The 14,956-nt window shown below is 44.7% G+C and overlaps 1 protein-coding gene across 5 annotated transcripts in view; it reads right to left on the bottom strand.

Moving 5' to 3' along the window:
* Positions 1–14,633, bottom strand: part of ESRP1 (epithelial splicing regulatory protein 1) — a 38,962-nt gene extending 24,329 nt beyond the window's left edge. For 4 of the 5 annotated variants that reach the window (XR_002435320.1, XR_002435321.1, XM_021387619.1 and 1 more), the window contains exons 1-9: positions 14,056–14,394; positions 13,731–13,859; positions 12,775–12,888; positions 10,016–10,130; positions 3,089–3,187; positions 2,947–3,001; positions 923–1,033; positions 702–834; positions 571–613 (exon numbers count right to left, since the gene is read on the bottom strand). Coding sequence is in view for 3 of the 5 variants with exons in the window: in XM_021387619.1 (XP_021243294.1) it covers positions 571–613; positions 702–834; positions 923–1,033; positions 2,947–3,001; positions 3,089–3,187; positions 10,016–10,130; positions 12,775–12,888; positions 13,731–13,859; positions 14,056–14,187 (931 nt within the window). In the remaining 2 variants the exon portion in view is untranslated. Of the gene's footprint in view, positions 1–570; positions 614–701; positions 835–922; positions 1,034–2,946; positions 3,002–3,088; positions 3,188–10,015; positions 10,131–12,774; positions 12,889–13,730; positions 13,860–14,055; positions 14,397–14,480 lie in introns of those variants that run through there. The other variant, XM_021387618.1, reaches the window with a different exon arrangement.

Here is a 14,956-nt window from a genome sequence, read left to right as displayed (position 1 = left end):
AAGTTCTTACTGCAGTACTGTTGATACATAACAGCTTATCCAATCTTAACTCAGATTCTATGACTGCAGTCATAAAGGGAGAGGGGGGGAGGGTAGTCTGTCCCCACTAAACTTACCCTTTAGTTGGAAGCAAAGATATGAAGAAAATCAGTTTCCTAAATCCCTTGTTATTTACACTGTTGCATGTAAAAGTAAACAGATACAAGTCTCCTAAGCAACAGCAGTCATACTGTTTTGAAAAACTACTCAGGTTTTGGTTTTCAGCAGCCAAAAACATTTAGGTTATCTTCCTATATGACAAGACGTGCAAACAAAACTCATTATTAGGATCACTTTGACAGACCAAATCCTTATGTGACAGGCTGTTTGAAGATGGCGAGGATGTGGAAGAGAGAAAGGTGGGCAGGTAAGTCCTGGAACAGCTTGGACTGCTAGCAGATACACACCAGCCACCAAGTTTGGTCAGGGAAAGGAAATGAAAGACTACATCCAAGAAGAGCAATTTAAAACCCCATGCGAATTGCAGATGCTAACAGAACAAACCCTCCCTTCTCATCCCTTAAACATTACCTCCTGCAATTTTCAGGAAATCTTCCCCTGTTGCCTTGTATACCTAATGACAGGGAAGAAAAGAAAACAGGTGATCGACATGCAGTTTGCACTCCTGTTGAGAAGAGGACCTCAGAGCAAGTAGTACACACCTCAATGTATCGGTTCCCCATGTGATGCTTGTGTCTTTGCAGCGCCAGATCTCTATGCTCTTCATTTACAAACCTGACGAGAGCCTCCCCATTCCTCCTACCTTGTGCATTGAGGCAGAGCGCAGCACCTCCCCTGCAAGATTTAAGTTAAAGACATAACCACTCCATGACTAGGGCAGGTGAAGCACTACAAAGGTAGAGGGAGGTTCTTTGCTACTAACTTGGCAATATTTAAGCCTTTGAAGAACTTTGCTATGTCCTGGTCAGATGACTGCCAAGGGAGCCCTCTTGCTCGGATGACAGCGTTGTCGTCCACAAGTTCCATCTTGCTGCTGCAGGCACCAAGAGAAGAAACAATGCAGAGAGGGCTTCAGCATCTGCCTCAAACATAAACCACTGCCTGTCATCCACGCTCCAGCAACAAGCTTCTGCCCACAGTCCCTGTCTGCTGGGTGCGGGGAAGGTACTGCCGGGGCTTCCTGAGACCTGTGACAAAGTCACAGCAAACTGCAAGCTCTGCTGAGCTGCCCCTTTCCCAGCTCTCCTCTGGTCTGCAGCACACCTGCTCCTTGAGGACTCTTTTCCTTGAGCACACTCCCACTTCCCTCTCCTCTCATGAGCTACCGATGTCTTGTGCTTCCCTGTTGGTGGAACAGGGTTATTACAGTGAAGTGAAATACTTGCTCTGCTAATCCTGGCTAACAGGAGATTGAAGCAAAGCAGTTAGATGTAAGCAAAGCTAGCATCTGACAGTGTGCAAGGCCCAGTCATGGACTAAGACTGGATTTATTTGGGATTTTACTTAGCGCAGAGGACTCCTGCCCGAGGGGTTTAGCCTTAACATTTTGTGTTTGGGCCACTGCTGCACTACTAGAGACTAATACAGCCACAGGCTAGGCTGGCTGCTTAGCATGGGAATAGCTCAGCCACACAGAGCCAAATTTAATTGGTCATTACCACAGTCTCTTTTGTTCTCTTGCACATTCAAAATGCCATGTAGAACAAAACGCTGACAGCTACCCATGGCCGCCTTTCTGGCTATTGGAGGGACAGGCTGCTGCACAGAGACCACGGGGCTGATTGAGCAGCTGCCTGCCCTCGTGTGAGAGGGCTGTGCCATGCCCTGCTGTAGAAGGGTCATGTTTCTGGTTGTATCTTCAGTTCTCAGGTGACCTTTCCTGTAGATGTCTGTCCAAAACTGCTATTTCCACCCCCAAGCCCTCTACTTGAATATTTTGTCTCAAGAAAAAAATAAGCAATTGGTCCATGTGTTTGTGTAAATAGACAGTGCTACCTTTTTCAATGACATACCTTTGCAGTTCAAACAAAACGTATATTTCACTTATTATCACAAATAACACAGGAATCTTTTACCTCATCACTGAATTCCATTAGTGAAAGAGGAAAACCTTAGAACAACGCTAGAACTAAAAGCTGCCTGAACTGATCTCACTGGGTAATTCCTGCCAGTATTGCTGTATTCTGCTCTTGCCTCCTTTGGCTCAGAATGCCAGTATCATTGACTGTGATGACAGTTCATTAACCTGGAAGGTAAGTAAGTAACCACACAGGAAGGGAATCTGAATAAGGTCAGTTTAACATTGGTCACCTGTGATACTGCAGAGCAAGCATCCAGCAACACTGAGGAAAAACCTGTATTCATACATGGAAGCGCATGATTACATTTTATTTTATTTTTTTTAAACGCCATCAGGCATAAAGCTTTATCATCAACATAAAGCTTTATGTTTAAAACATGTTTGGGAAGAAGACAATCACTGCAGCTCAAGCAATTTACTGGCAGCAGTCTATTGCTTGGCACTGGGTCTTTATGGAAATGCATCTTTTCTACACAAGAAAAAGTCATCAAGATGAATATTCAGTAATCGTGAAGCAAACTGCAGGAAAAGTGCAAGAGTTAATACTAATAGGGTTACCTCTGCAAAAATACTTAAGTTCTTTGTTAACAGCACAGTGCACTCAACATCCATTATATGCATTTCTTAGAACCCAGAACTATCAGCACCTAACAAGCACCAGTTTCCTGCCAGGCTTCAGTCCTGTAGTTCTCTATTCCCTTTCCCACTTAAATAATCTAATTTATTCCCACAGCAGTGACAGAATAAATAAAAATAATGGCAACAGCTATTTGCAAATTATTAATACAGAAAAGGACAGCTTATATAAGCAGTGTCTGATGCTTTTTTTTTTTAAAAAAAAAAGAGAAAAGGTAGAAGATACGTACCAAGGCCCACTTTCAAATTTGTAGCTCACTCTTTCTGGATCTGAAAATCTGTGATCTATGAAACATGGTACAAGTTACTTTCTTTTTCCTCAGCATGCAAAACACGAGCAACACAGAAGACCAGTTCATCACAATCACTTACTGTATGGTTCAGATATTAGTGTTAAAATAATGTTCCCCATATCTTCAACTCGAGAGGCTCCGTAGGTGAGCGCTGAACTGTTCTGGTCAAGATTTAAATCTTTGTGCTGGAGTTAAGTCAATCATCACCAGATAGATTTCAAATTGGTCTCCTACTAAATCAGCAAGCTTTGACATTATCTTAATGGTAAGTCACTTCTCAGGGGAAGATTTAATCCATTTTCCTGCCGGGATGCATCAGCTGCTCTGGGCTTGCTGCTGCCTTGGCCTCTAACTACTGCCACCTGCGGGAGCGTGAGGTCAATCCAGAAAGCGTCTGGGGACATGAGACCCCATAATAAGGACATACATATTTAATACATTCATGCATTTTGTATATCTGAAAGACAGAAACACTCTTGCATGCAGAGAGACTGGAGTCCTGTCCTCTTTAATTAAGATCATCTTTAATCTCTAGGGAAAGATCCAGGGACAGAGGAAAAACAAGCCATCAACTAGAAACCGAAAGAGACATAACACATGTTTTCTAAATGAAAAGAGTACTCTACCTAAAGTAGAGAAAATGTTACCACTTTGATAAAATTCACAAGTAGCACCTTGTCTAAACCTCACCTATGTGAAGTTCCAGTCTGAGCTTTGTGCTATTATGCAGCAGTGGGGAAAAAAAAAAAATCAGCTTAGAGTGCACCATTGTGGATAACCAAGAGACAAACCAGAGTCTGACAACCCACGTGTCTTCCACAACCCTTCAGATCAGAAAACAACAGCAAGGATTAGCTCCCCTATCAATAAAGAGCAGGAAGTATTTTGTCTTAGACTGTAAACAGATCAGATACAAGTTCACATTCATTGAGGGAGTCTGATTTAAGTTGTATATACCAACTTTTTCCTCACACAGTTTTTAAAGTGTTTCCTATATTCTCTCTCCTCCTTCTTGCCATATTTGATCTCCTTAACACCAAATTACAGAACAGTAAGATTACTTGCAACTTTACTATATTTATGAAGTCCATTTTTAAAAGGACTTTTTTTCCTATCTACATCAAAATCAAAACAAGAACTAAACTATAAAGCAGTTTGAAGTAGGACTTGCTTTTTCTGTCTTATTACTTCAATTTAAGGTACTAGAGAAAAAAAAAGCAAGAGTTTCTTAAACAGTGATACCTATTCAGACATAGCAGACCAGTAAAGCAAGGCATTTAAAATAGACAAATGCAACAGTTACTTGCTCACATTTCCATAGAAATGCACAAGATGCATTTCAAATGCACAGTCTGCTCAAAAGTTGCTTCTCTGTCCCAGATGGTAAAGCTCCTCTTAAAGAAAAGGTTTTCTCCACTTAGAGTTGATCATATTTTGAGCCTATGCGAAGGACAGAGAGTAGAGGAACAACTTCTCTAGAAGTTTCTCTGCTAGAAACAAGCAATACACACTCACTTTGTTCTATTATCTCAAGACAGGTAGTGGGGGAGGGGAGCGTGTCACTGTGGAATAAAGTTTTCTCATTATTTGTGATATGACAGCAAGTCATGCCTACAAAACATCTTTTTAAAATCTCAGGACTAAAGCAATTCTTAAAAGTATTAATTAAAATGAATTAACAAATCTCTTCCACAGCAAAGACAGGAAAAATGCAGCACTGAAGCTTTGAGACTAATTTGATTTTGAGACTTTGTTGGTTTTAAGTCTGCATTGGAGTGTGGAATGTGAGAGGACAGCACTTCATCAGCTTCAAATACACTTGTAAGAAGTGATTTATCATAGTTTAAGATTCAAAAAGACAAAAATTTTGTCTTAACAGAAGTTAAGCCAGTGGTCTGTCCCTGCTACCTGCACCGCCAAGAAGTCTGCCAACCACTGCCATCATCCACCCTCCAAGTATCGTTGGAGTAAAGTGGTCAAAAGCACTAAATGGTTTTCTTAAAACCAAACAAAAATCCTGAACAAGACACATGAAACAACCCCAACACGTAGCTCCAGAGACTGTCACCAGTGTTCATGACAACAAGGAACTTCTTCATTGCACTCTCTTCCTAAGCCATCCACCCAAGCTTGTCTTCCCCTACCAGCACCTGGGGAAGAGTGGGGGGTTGAAAAGAAAACAAACACTGCACAGATTGCCTTCATCCCTGCAACGGAGGTCATCTAGTCAGCAGCAGGACAGAAGGGCACCTCACGTAGCAAAGCAGAGAGGCTCTTCTCCTTCACCAGACACCACAACCGTGTAGAGCCTCCCTTGCCCAGCCAGTTTACGAGACTGCTGGAAATGCAGATACTGGAAACCTGGTCTTGCCTGACTATTTTTATGATTATTGGAGTTACATATTTTTTTTTAATCTTTTCTCTGTCAGAAAGGAAGAGAACTCAGGTAGTAATTTCAACAGGTATTAGGACAAAGAGACACGTACCCACACACTGGCTTTGCTGTCAGACCATGCTGTCACAACTGAAGACACTTTAATACTTGCCATTTGCAGAGCCACATATTTCTGCAAGTGATCAGCTCTAAGAAGGTGGGACAGGGCACTGAAGCAAGGCCAACACACAAGGAAAAACAAACACTCCCACCCCACTTACACTTTCTTCAGAAAACATTGTCATTGAAAACACTGATCAACAGGAGATGGTTCCTAGAAGTGCCTTGGTGCCAAGAGAAACTGGTGCCAGGTGTTCAGACATAGGGAGTCAGTTGAGCAAAAAGCCCTTCAGATTAATATAAGCACAGCGGGAGGGGAGGAAGAAATTCATCAACATTAGTAGGAGTGAGAGAAGAGAAATTGCTCCCATGTTTGCCTCTGATTAGCTGGAAGCAAGGCTTTTAGGCAAGGCTGGAGAAGAAAATTGATTGCTTTCTGCACATGTGAAGGAGTGCATTAATAACAACATCAACTAAGTGAAAACCTGAATTCTAATGAACATGTCTACCTACAGATAGATGGACCTCTACCAACCATGGCACTGGAAATAAAGGATGCTTAGGAAAAGAGCTGCTAATGGAATAGTCATTAAAAAACCCACCACTTGCTTTCTGAAGGTAGAGGAGACCTCGTGTGTTTGTTTGTGTACAGTGATATTTGAAGCTTGTCCATCCCAGGGAAGTTGGGGGGAAAAAAAAGTTGATTTTAGCAGATAAATCTAAATTTACATTTAAAGCAAAGGAAAAATGAACTTGGCTGTCTAGAGCTACTAGAACGTGTACTCTGTTATCACATAAGCAAAGCAGGGGACAAAAGGTGCACTGAGGATAGGAAACAACGGTTTTCCTAGCCTTGTTGCACAGCAGCAGTACCACGAGCAGCACGCAGCACACTGAGGGGTGGCACACCCTATGTCAGCTTGTAGACAGTGGGAGACACTTCTAAATCATTCCCCCTGGTTCTTCACTGCAGCTGCACCCACTCTCAGTGTCCTCCAAGCCTTTCTCCTCCACAACCTCTTCCACTTCTCAGCGTCTCAGCTCCCTTCTTAACCACAAAAGTGATAACCTGAACTCACTCAGCTCAGAGAACACAAAATGAACTACTAGTACCTTTATGCTTTGCGCTGATGATGCTTCTCCCTCTTTCTGCTATTTCAGACAGAAGGTTACCTTAAAGTAATACTTAAAAAAAAAAAAAGACATGATCTGATACTACCTAGTTCCTGGGTACTACCACAGGACATACAAATAGCAGTACATAAGATTCTTGTGTAACAGTCATTAATGAGATTTTGCTCGGTAGGGTTAAGTACTGGTGGTTATAACTGCACTCTGCATAATGGTTCTCAAGACATCCAGGTCATAAAGCAAGTTTCAGTATTGTAGTATTCAGATCTTATCCAGAGCATTAAACAGACTGTTCTGAAGTATGCCTGTGTTTCTACTGACAACACCCAGCAGTACTCCTAGCAAGGAGCTATCCCCACAAAACCCAGCTGAGAAGCGAGTGGAGCAAACCATGCAGTGGAGGAAGCAATAGCTATTTGCCTTTTAATGACTTCTGCACGCCCAATCTTGAGGCAAAGGATGAGTCTTCTGCAGACTGCATTACGAATAGTCATGCAAGCTTTGTTCACTCCACCCTGAAGGCACTCACAGCAGTGAGAACTGGCTCAGCAAGCTTTGCAAATCAAGAGGTGCAGCAAGTTTGGGAGGTACGGACGATGCAAGAAGAACAACCCTGCTTCTTTTGTATACTGACATGTTTAAAGAGCTTTCAACAGAACAGAGTTCCCTTCCTTGCCAGAACAGGATCATTTCTTCCAAGTTTTGTTACTCAGAATTTCTCATCATTGTCCTGCTGTCCCCATAATGCTGACTTACAGAATGCTGACTAAAGAAAGTCTGCTACAACCCCATCTCCTGCACCAGAAAACCACTGGAGACCGTAAGTTAAGTAGTGGTGGCAGAGGTAACAGTTAAAACTAGTTTCAGTTCTTCCTTATTCTCTCAAATCTGAAGGCATTTGAAGTGTTTCCTCACTCTGCATTAAAAGAAATCGGGGGCTGATTTCATCATGTCTTCAGGGGCTGAGAGCACGATGCAAAGCTTTCACCTGAGCTCTTAGACCTAGAAAGCTTACATTACTGCACACAATTTCAAGTAGTTTGCTGAAGAAATAAGTCCCAAACGTTCTTTCTGAAGAAAAAGTCACTTAGCCAGATATTTAGTTTAATATCTCTATGTTTCTTTTCAAGATCATGCAAAGGTGGCAAGCACCAAGCATACAGCCAAGCACAAGCTGTCCAGTGCTTTACACCCTGGAATACGCCTCCTGAATGATGGTAGCAGGAGATGATTTCCCCTGACCGCTGGGAGCCATAGAGGACACTCTCCATCAGCCTTTAACTTGTTTCATCAAATGCTACCAACCCAAATAAAAGCATTTGAAAGGCTCCTATGGATTTAACTGACTGTACATCAATTGCCAGCTTCCCTGTAAATCTTTCATATCACCCAAGTTTCTTGTCACTGAGCACGACCACATTATATCTGGGTCAGCAGATTTAAGCACATCAAGGGATGTGCCCAAACGCACTCTGCTCCTGCTCCCACCAGTTTGGGAATGCAGTCTCCTGCACCTCCGGTCAGCACCTGACCCCTAAACCAAAACCTTTGCCCACCAAATGTTAACAAACCTGGCCCACCGCAGATTGCATGGTACAAAGGAATCTCAAAGGATTCCCATCATGCAGCCCCATTAACTATGGGGTAGAAGCGTTACTCTTCCAGGAAGTGAGTGTAGCAAGAGACAGATTCTCAGGTTCTGCATACTAGCCTGAAGCTTCATTTCAACCCACTCCACTGGGTTTTAGTTTATCCATCCTCCCTTCTTCACCACATCCCCAGCACGCCCAGTTCAGATTTAAGTTACTTTTCAGTTATAATTGTCTTTGCTACATAGCAGTCTTAGGAAAAAGAAGCTGTCTCACTTGAAGAAAACACCATACACAAAGTTGTTGGAAATAATCCTCAGACTTAATCAACTATTTCAACAAAAACTTTTATCGCAGGCATTACACACATGCACAGACTCTCCAAGTGCAATTAAGTTAATCTCCTCACTGTCAGGAGGTGTGTAAGCTTCCTCCAGCAAGGCAAGGGGAAAGAAAATTATCATATTGAGCAATAAAAGGATAACTAACAAATTTTTACTTTTTCGGTCTCTGCACCCTCCTGAACAATATAGGTAGAGACAGTTAATTCCAGCCATGTTGCACAAATAGATCAAGTTCATAAATAAGAGCATCAGCAGTTACAAAACAAGGCAAACCACAAAGATAACAACAGAATAAAATTATTTAGACTTGCACACAGCTAAAGAAAGGTATATTGGATTCAGACTTAAAACCACTTCGACAGACTGCCCGAGCCTTGGAGGAACAACTACTGGCAGTAACTCCCCCCAGGTGGTACAGACAGGCAATGCCGGGAGTCCTGCTCTCCTCTCCCAGCAGACACCAGTGCAGTCAGTCACCATGCATCAGTTGAGCAATTCGTCAGCAGGTGTCTACATTCATACAAGTGTTTCAACAGTGGCAAGACATACACCAGACATTCACACAGGGAGAAAACAAAGGCATCTCTCCAAAACAGCTAACGAAGCTCATTGCCATTAGCTTCTCCAGCTCATGTGTTTGTAGACTGCAATACTTAAGTTTGCTTTTCTAGAAGTCCACACTCCAACACTTACTAAGTATACTTCTTTGCTTCAGAAGAAGGGGAAAAAATGACTGCTGCCCCTTCAGTAGAAGTACTGCATCTTAGCTTACATTGACTTCAGCTCCAACAACCGCACACGGCACTCAAGCAAAACTGAGCTAAGACAGGACTGGGTTTCAGAATAGTCTGATATGGTCTGTAAGCAGTTTTAGACATCCCTACTACTAAATAGGAAAAATGATATGGACAGCATCTCACTGCCAGCACAGCCTCATGTTGAGATGCGTAATACGCACAGCTTCCATGAGACTGAGTCTGGATATCACGTGTACTGGCAGCATCCCTGCCTTTGCTGCACTCCTGAATTAAAAACTCAATGGCAGCGCACATCGAGACTAACTGCTCCCTCCCAACATTCACTCTTACATAAAAATAAAAAGAAAAAACATTAACTGTTACGCTGAGCAACCTACCAACTTTAAATTTAGATTCACATCAATGATTTGGATAAATATGTTAGTCACATTAAGCTGTCAAGTTTAAAGAACATCTGTAAAGGTAGCAAAGAAAGCGTCCAGAAATCAGGAAGAAACACAGGCCTTCCCCCCATGGCATCATGTACCCTCAGGTGTTTTGCTCATCTTTGTGATAAGGCTCTGTACAGCTCTGAGTCACTCATTAAAGTTCCATTACCCCTAAGCATACATCACAAGCATTACTCACATCTGTCCCAAAACTCAAGCAAAGCTGTATCACTAGCAGACACCACCACTGTTAGAAGGATACATTCTGTCATGGCTGCAACATCCAGTTTGCTGATGTCAGGTGAGTCAGGGCAACACTTCTTGAACTCTTTCCGCAAGTCAAAAAAGGAGTAGAAGCATTCAGGCAGTAAAATATTCTGTAGAAGGACAAGGTAGCAACTGTCAGCTTGGGCAAGTTTATTTCACCTTGTCTTCACATACCAAACTTCCCTTAAAATGGCTAGGAAAATAACCAAAAAGCAAACAGCCATTGCTGCAGAGAAGCACATATGGCTCCTCTCAGCCGTTTAAGCAAGTTTATCAACTTGTTTCATGCTTAAGCAGCTTCCTCTCCGTGGTTTAAGAAAGAGAAACGTGCTTTTTCACTGCCAGAGAAACGTTTGCTATTATTACTAGTGCCTCAGATCCAATATGTAGGAGAGCAAATGCATGCTATTGCGACATCTATCATCAATTCTCGGTTCCAATTTTTATTGTGAAAAGCCAGAGGGCACTTGCTTCGGTTTGTAGAGCCAAGGAAATTTTGCAAGTCTAGCAGAAGGCATCTTGGTTTATAGACAAGGCAGAGTTTTCAGGGAAGAGTCACATTTCAAATATTTCTTCCCTTAATAAGAAGAAAACTGGGGCAGATGAAGGTTCGATATGGTGTAGAAATTATCAGCCTACACTTCCTAACTGCTTTAATTACAGCGCATGAAGCCAGGAGAAAGCCATGGAGTCCATTGCAAGTGTCAATAAAACCTTTTTTTGCCCCACAACTACACCTATGACATGCTTTTGTTTGTTTGTTTCAAGATGAGGAGAAGAAGACCTGGGGAAATTGTTCTAACTAACACAAACAACCCTCTCCTTCAGCCTTCTTCATAGCCACAATGCTCAGCACTCTACTTGGCTGTGGTCTGCACTGCTTCTCTAGACAGAGGACAGATTTAATGACTAGACAGCATCATGGCATTATAGCAGGATGACAGGATATGTGGATATACATTTAGAAAGCAAAGGGAAGTTTAGTCTCTGTAACAAGTTCTGCTTTGAAAACATTAGAGCTTATCTTGCACGCAAGCAGGTGCATTAGGCAAACGACTGCCTTTAAAGACAAGCTTATGAAAATGCAGATGTGATTGCCAAGATTGCCTGCTCTAGTTTTAGCATGGCTATTTTCTTCTTCCATCAGAGATCAAGTTCTGCACTTAAATTCAGTTGGAACTGTTTATGTCTATTCATTGTCTGAACACCATAAGCTGCTAGCTCGGTTCAGACCGGGCATCTGAAAGAAACACATATTCTAGAGTCCTGTGATTTCTGCCTATCTGGATTTTATCTGGCTTGGACATTCAAAGGCCAGCTGGAGGAGCTCTGAGCAACCTGACCCAGCTGTAGATATCCCTCCCTGATCACTGCAGAGGAGTGAGACCAGATGACCTTTAAAGGTCCCTTCCAACTCTACGGATTCTGTAATTCCATGATGTTTTGATCCACACATCCCCAACCTCAGCATGAGGGTATTCACCAGAAGACTACTACAGGTCTCATAAGAACCTGTCTTCCATAATCTAGAAGCAGGAAAAAAAGCAAATTTCAAACAAATAATTTGTAAGAAAGAAGCAGTAGAAGATTTTGATGACAATTTGTCTCCTATCAGCAGGTCTGGTGATATTTACAGGAAAAAAAATAGAGATCCCTATTGCTGACACCAAACAACTGTAAGAGCTCTCCCTTCTGCTGTTCACATCATTTAGCTGCATGGGAAAGTTGCGTCTTAAAATATTTAAGACACACACCCATTTTAAGTGAGAAAATTTGTTGAAGACCTGTTTCCCCATTTCCTCCCACTCACATTACACTCTAACACAAAGTTACATGTATATAGGACTATTCCTTTATTACGAATCATGCAGTATAAATAATAGTACTGAAGGTATATGTATAATAGGTATCGAAGTTATAAATAATAATAGCACTAACAAGTATTAAAAAGCTCATCAATATCACTTCTGAAACAACACAGACTTGCAGCATTGTCCCTTCAAAGATGGGGCAGCAAGAAGACAAGCACAGAGATCAGCAGCCAGTGGTGTAGACCAGAACAGCTCTGCTGCAAAGCAGCGCACCCTCACAGCAAGCCAGAAAACAAGATGCTATTAACACTGAGGCAGTTAATGCAGGCCTGAAGACTTGCATATTGCTGCAACCCTATCACTAATGGAAAGTGGGAGCTTGTAACACTGTTAGCAATTTGGCAAATCTAAGTTACAGAAAACTCTGCAGTACAGGACTGGTCATCCCTGCAGCATGCCTCCCACCACTGCTCAGCTCCTGACAAACGCAAGCACCGCCCTCACAGGGCCAATTGAGCATACAAAGATTGAAAGCTGCTGAAGCTAAAGGGGAACGATTTCAAAAGGTGGTTAACCACCTTAATCATGAACTGTTTGGCAACATCCCCAAATTTCCACTTGTTAACCCATTATAGCTCCCACAGCAGTAAATCAGCAGATACAGAGTACTCCATCTATACACCGTCCCCTTCTCAAATACATAATTCAAAGTAATTCTTCTGGCTTAACCTTAAAAGGCATCTCGGGACTTCACAAGCATTAACATTTGCCACTGCCACCTACGTGGACAGGCTCATAGTATGCTAATTATATATTGACTGATAAACAGTGTTTGGATTATGGAGGTCCCCTGATACTACACATTTTAAATAAATAAATAACTATCTCTTTAAGTAAACGCGCAGAGAACATTAAGAGCCAAACTTAAGCAACAGCTACATACCTTTTTGGAAGTTTCGGGATGCAGAACCTGTCTAATGTGCAACTGTCCATCAGTACAGAAACAAAAGGAAGTTCCGACACCGATGTTTAGCTCATTGCTCACAGACTGATTAAACTGGAAGCAGGAACAACAAAAGACACGCATGTAAGAGATCTGAGGTGCTGCATAAGGAAGTGTCATCAATTAGTAGCGTTGATCCTGGTTAGCAGGATTACAAAGCTGGAATTTCTTTTTCATGTGCCTTTTGGAGACTTATTGCTTACTAGCTAAGCGTGTGATGACTCTCATGGTAAATTATCTTCAGGAGGAAACTGCCCTTTTCCCCCTTCTACCAAGATGTGGCCACAAACAGAGACCACATCATGAAAACTATTCTTTTTCCAGAAGCATTTGCAAGAGCTCTGCAAGGAGACAATGCTGGTTGCAGAGAACTAGGGGAGCACAGGGGCAGAAGACTCTTGCAGACAGTGTACTTGAGCACACTGGAAGGGAGGAAGGCTTTCATCCCTGCCCTCAGTGAGAGTCATGCACACCTCTCTGCTTATTTAGAGGTTTCAGTAGCGCTACCATCTTTCCAGAATGGAGAAGACAACACGAGCCTTAACAAGGCTTGTCGGCTCCCAGCCTTTTCACTGGGCCCTCAGCTTGGCCTCTTACATGAGTGGAGTGCCAGCCACAGCTGTGACAGGGCCCAGCAGGGCAGGAGACAAGAACGAGGGGATGCCTAGCCCTCAGCTTCCTCTCTTGGGGGTTTGACCTTACCTCCAAAGATGGGAGAGCAAAAGAAAACACCACAACGCCTGTCACGGGCCACGATGCCTACACACGCATGCCTATGTGCCAGGCTCCACCACCCCAGTGGCGGGGAGGGCAGGATGCAGGGTAATGGATGCTAACGCGGCTTCCACCTCCCACCCAGGGCCACCGGCACCCAGCAGCTGGTTATGGGGTATCACCTGTCTCAATGCCTGCTCCAGCGATGGAGCCAGCGCCAGGCTCTCCATGTCCACCTTGGTGATCTCCTGGCACTCAGCTGTCAGCTCCGGGTGGTCGGGCCGGACCAGCACATCGTGCGGGTGCCCCAGCTCCAGGGAAAGCAGAGGGGGGCGAGTCAGCACCCAGGTTGAGCTCCCCACCTGCAGCCCCAGCCCTGCCCTCCACCAGGACCTGCACCAGCCTAGGGCACCCACAGCCAGCCCGGCTCCCGGGCCACCCAGCGTAGCAGGGGAGCAAGGGGAGTTGCAGCTCAGGGTTCTCTCTCCTCCCTCGGAGGGAAAATACCTTCTTAGTCCTCAGGTCGACCACCTTCCACAAGAGCTGGAGCAGCTCTCGCTCATCCGAGCCCAGCCTCGCCCCGTTGGTGCCCGCCGTGGTCACAAAGAGGATCACCAGGTAGTCGGGAGATGCCGTCATGGTGCAGCCGGGCCAGTGGAAGTGGGAAAGGGTGGGAGGAGGAAAAAAGAAAAAGAAAGGGGGAAAGCGAGGAAGGGGAGAAGGAAGAGAAGAGGCCACAAACTTTCCCTGCTCAAGGGGCTTCCAAGCAAGACCCAAGTGGTAGAACCCCCACCGGCAGCCCGCTCCCTGGGGACTTGGCGCGGAGGAGACGCTCGGGCACCCCTTTCCTTTTTCCTTTTTCCTTTCCTTTCCTTTCCTTTCCTTTCCTTTCCTTTCCTTTCCTTTCCTTTCCTTTCCTTTCCTTTCCTTTCCTTTCCTTTCCTTCCCCCCCCCCCTTCTTTTTTTCCTCTCTTGGGGGCGGGAGGCAGCCGCTCCCACGCCAGCTGCACCCCTGGGAAGCGCACAATGGCCGCGGGCTTTTCTGTTTGGGGCCGCGGCCCTACCTGCCCGCCCCCCCGGCCCACGTGGTGCAGGTAGCACACACCTGGCGCCGCCCGCCCATTGGCCCCGCCGCGCTGGGACGTGGCAGCCGCGGGCAGGGGGTTGGCGGAGCGGGCAGCGCTGATTGCGGGCGGGGCCGGGGCCGGGGCCGGGGCCGGACGGGGAGCATAGCCGCCCAGCGCCACCCCTGCTCTCCAGGAGGCTCCGACGGGAATCCACCCCCTCTAACCCCTAACTCGGCGGCCCGCACCCCGCCGGGCACCGTGCTCCTCCCGCTGTCGGGAAGGTGCGCCCGCTCCTGCCGGGACACGTTGCGGGCGGGCAGCGCGCAGCCCCGGCCCCTCCC

The sequence above is a fragment of the Numida meleagris genome, chromosome 2, assembly GCF_002078875.1.
Source record: "Numida meleagris isolate 19003 breed g44 Domestic line chromosome 2, NumMel1.0, whole genome shotgun sequence".
NCBI classification, from domain to species: Eukaryota; Metazoa; Chordata; class Aves; order Galliformes; family Numididae; genus Numida; species Numida meleagris.
The sequence above is the reverse complement of the archived record's forward strand: the minus strand, read 5'-3'. Positions and strand labels throughout refer to the sequence as shown.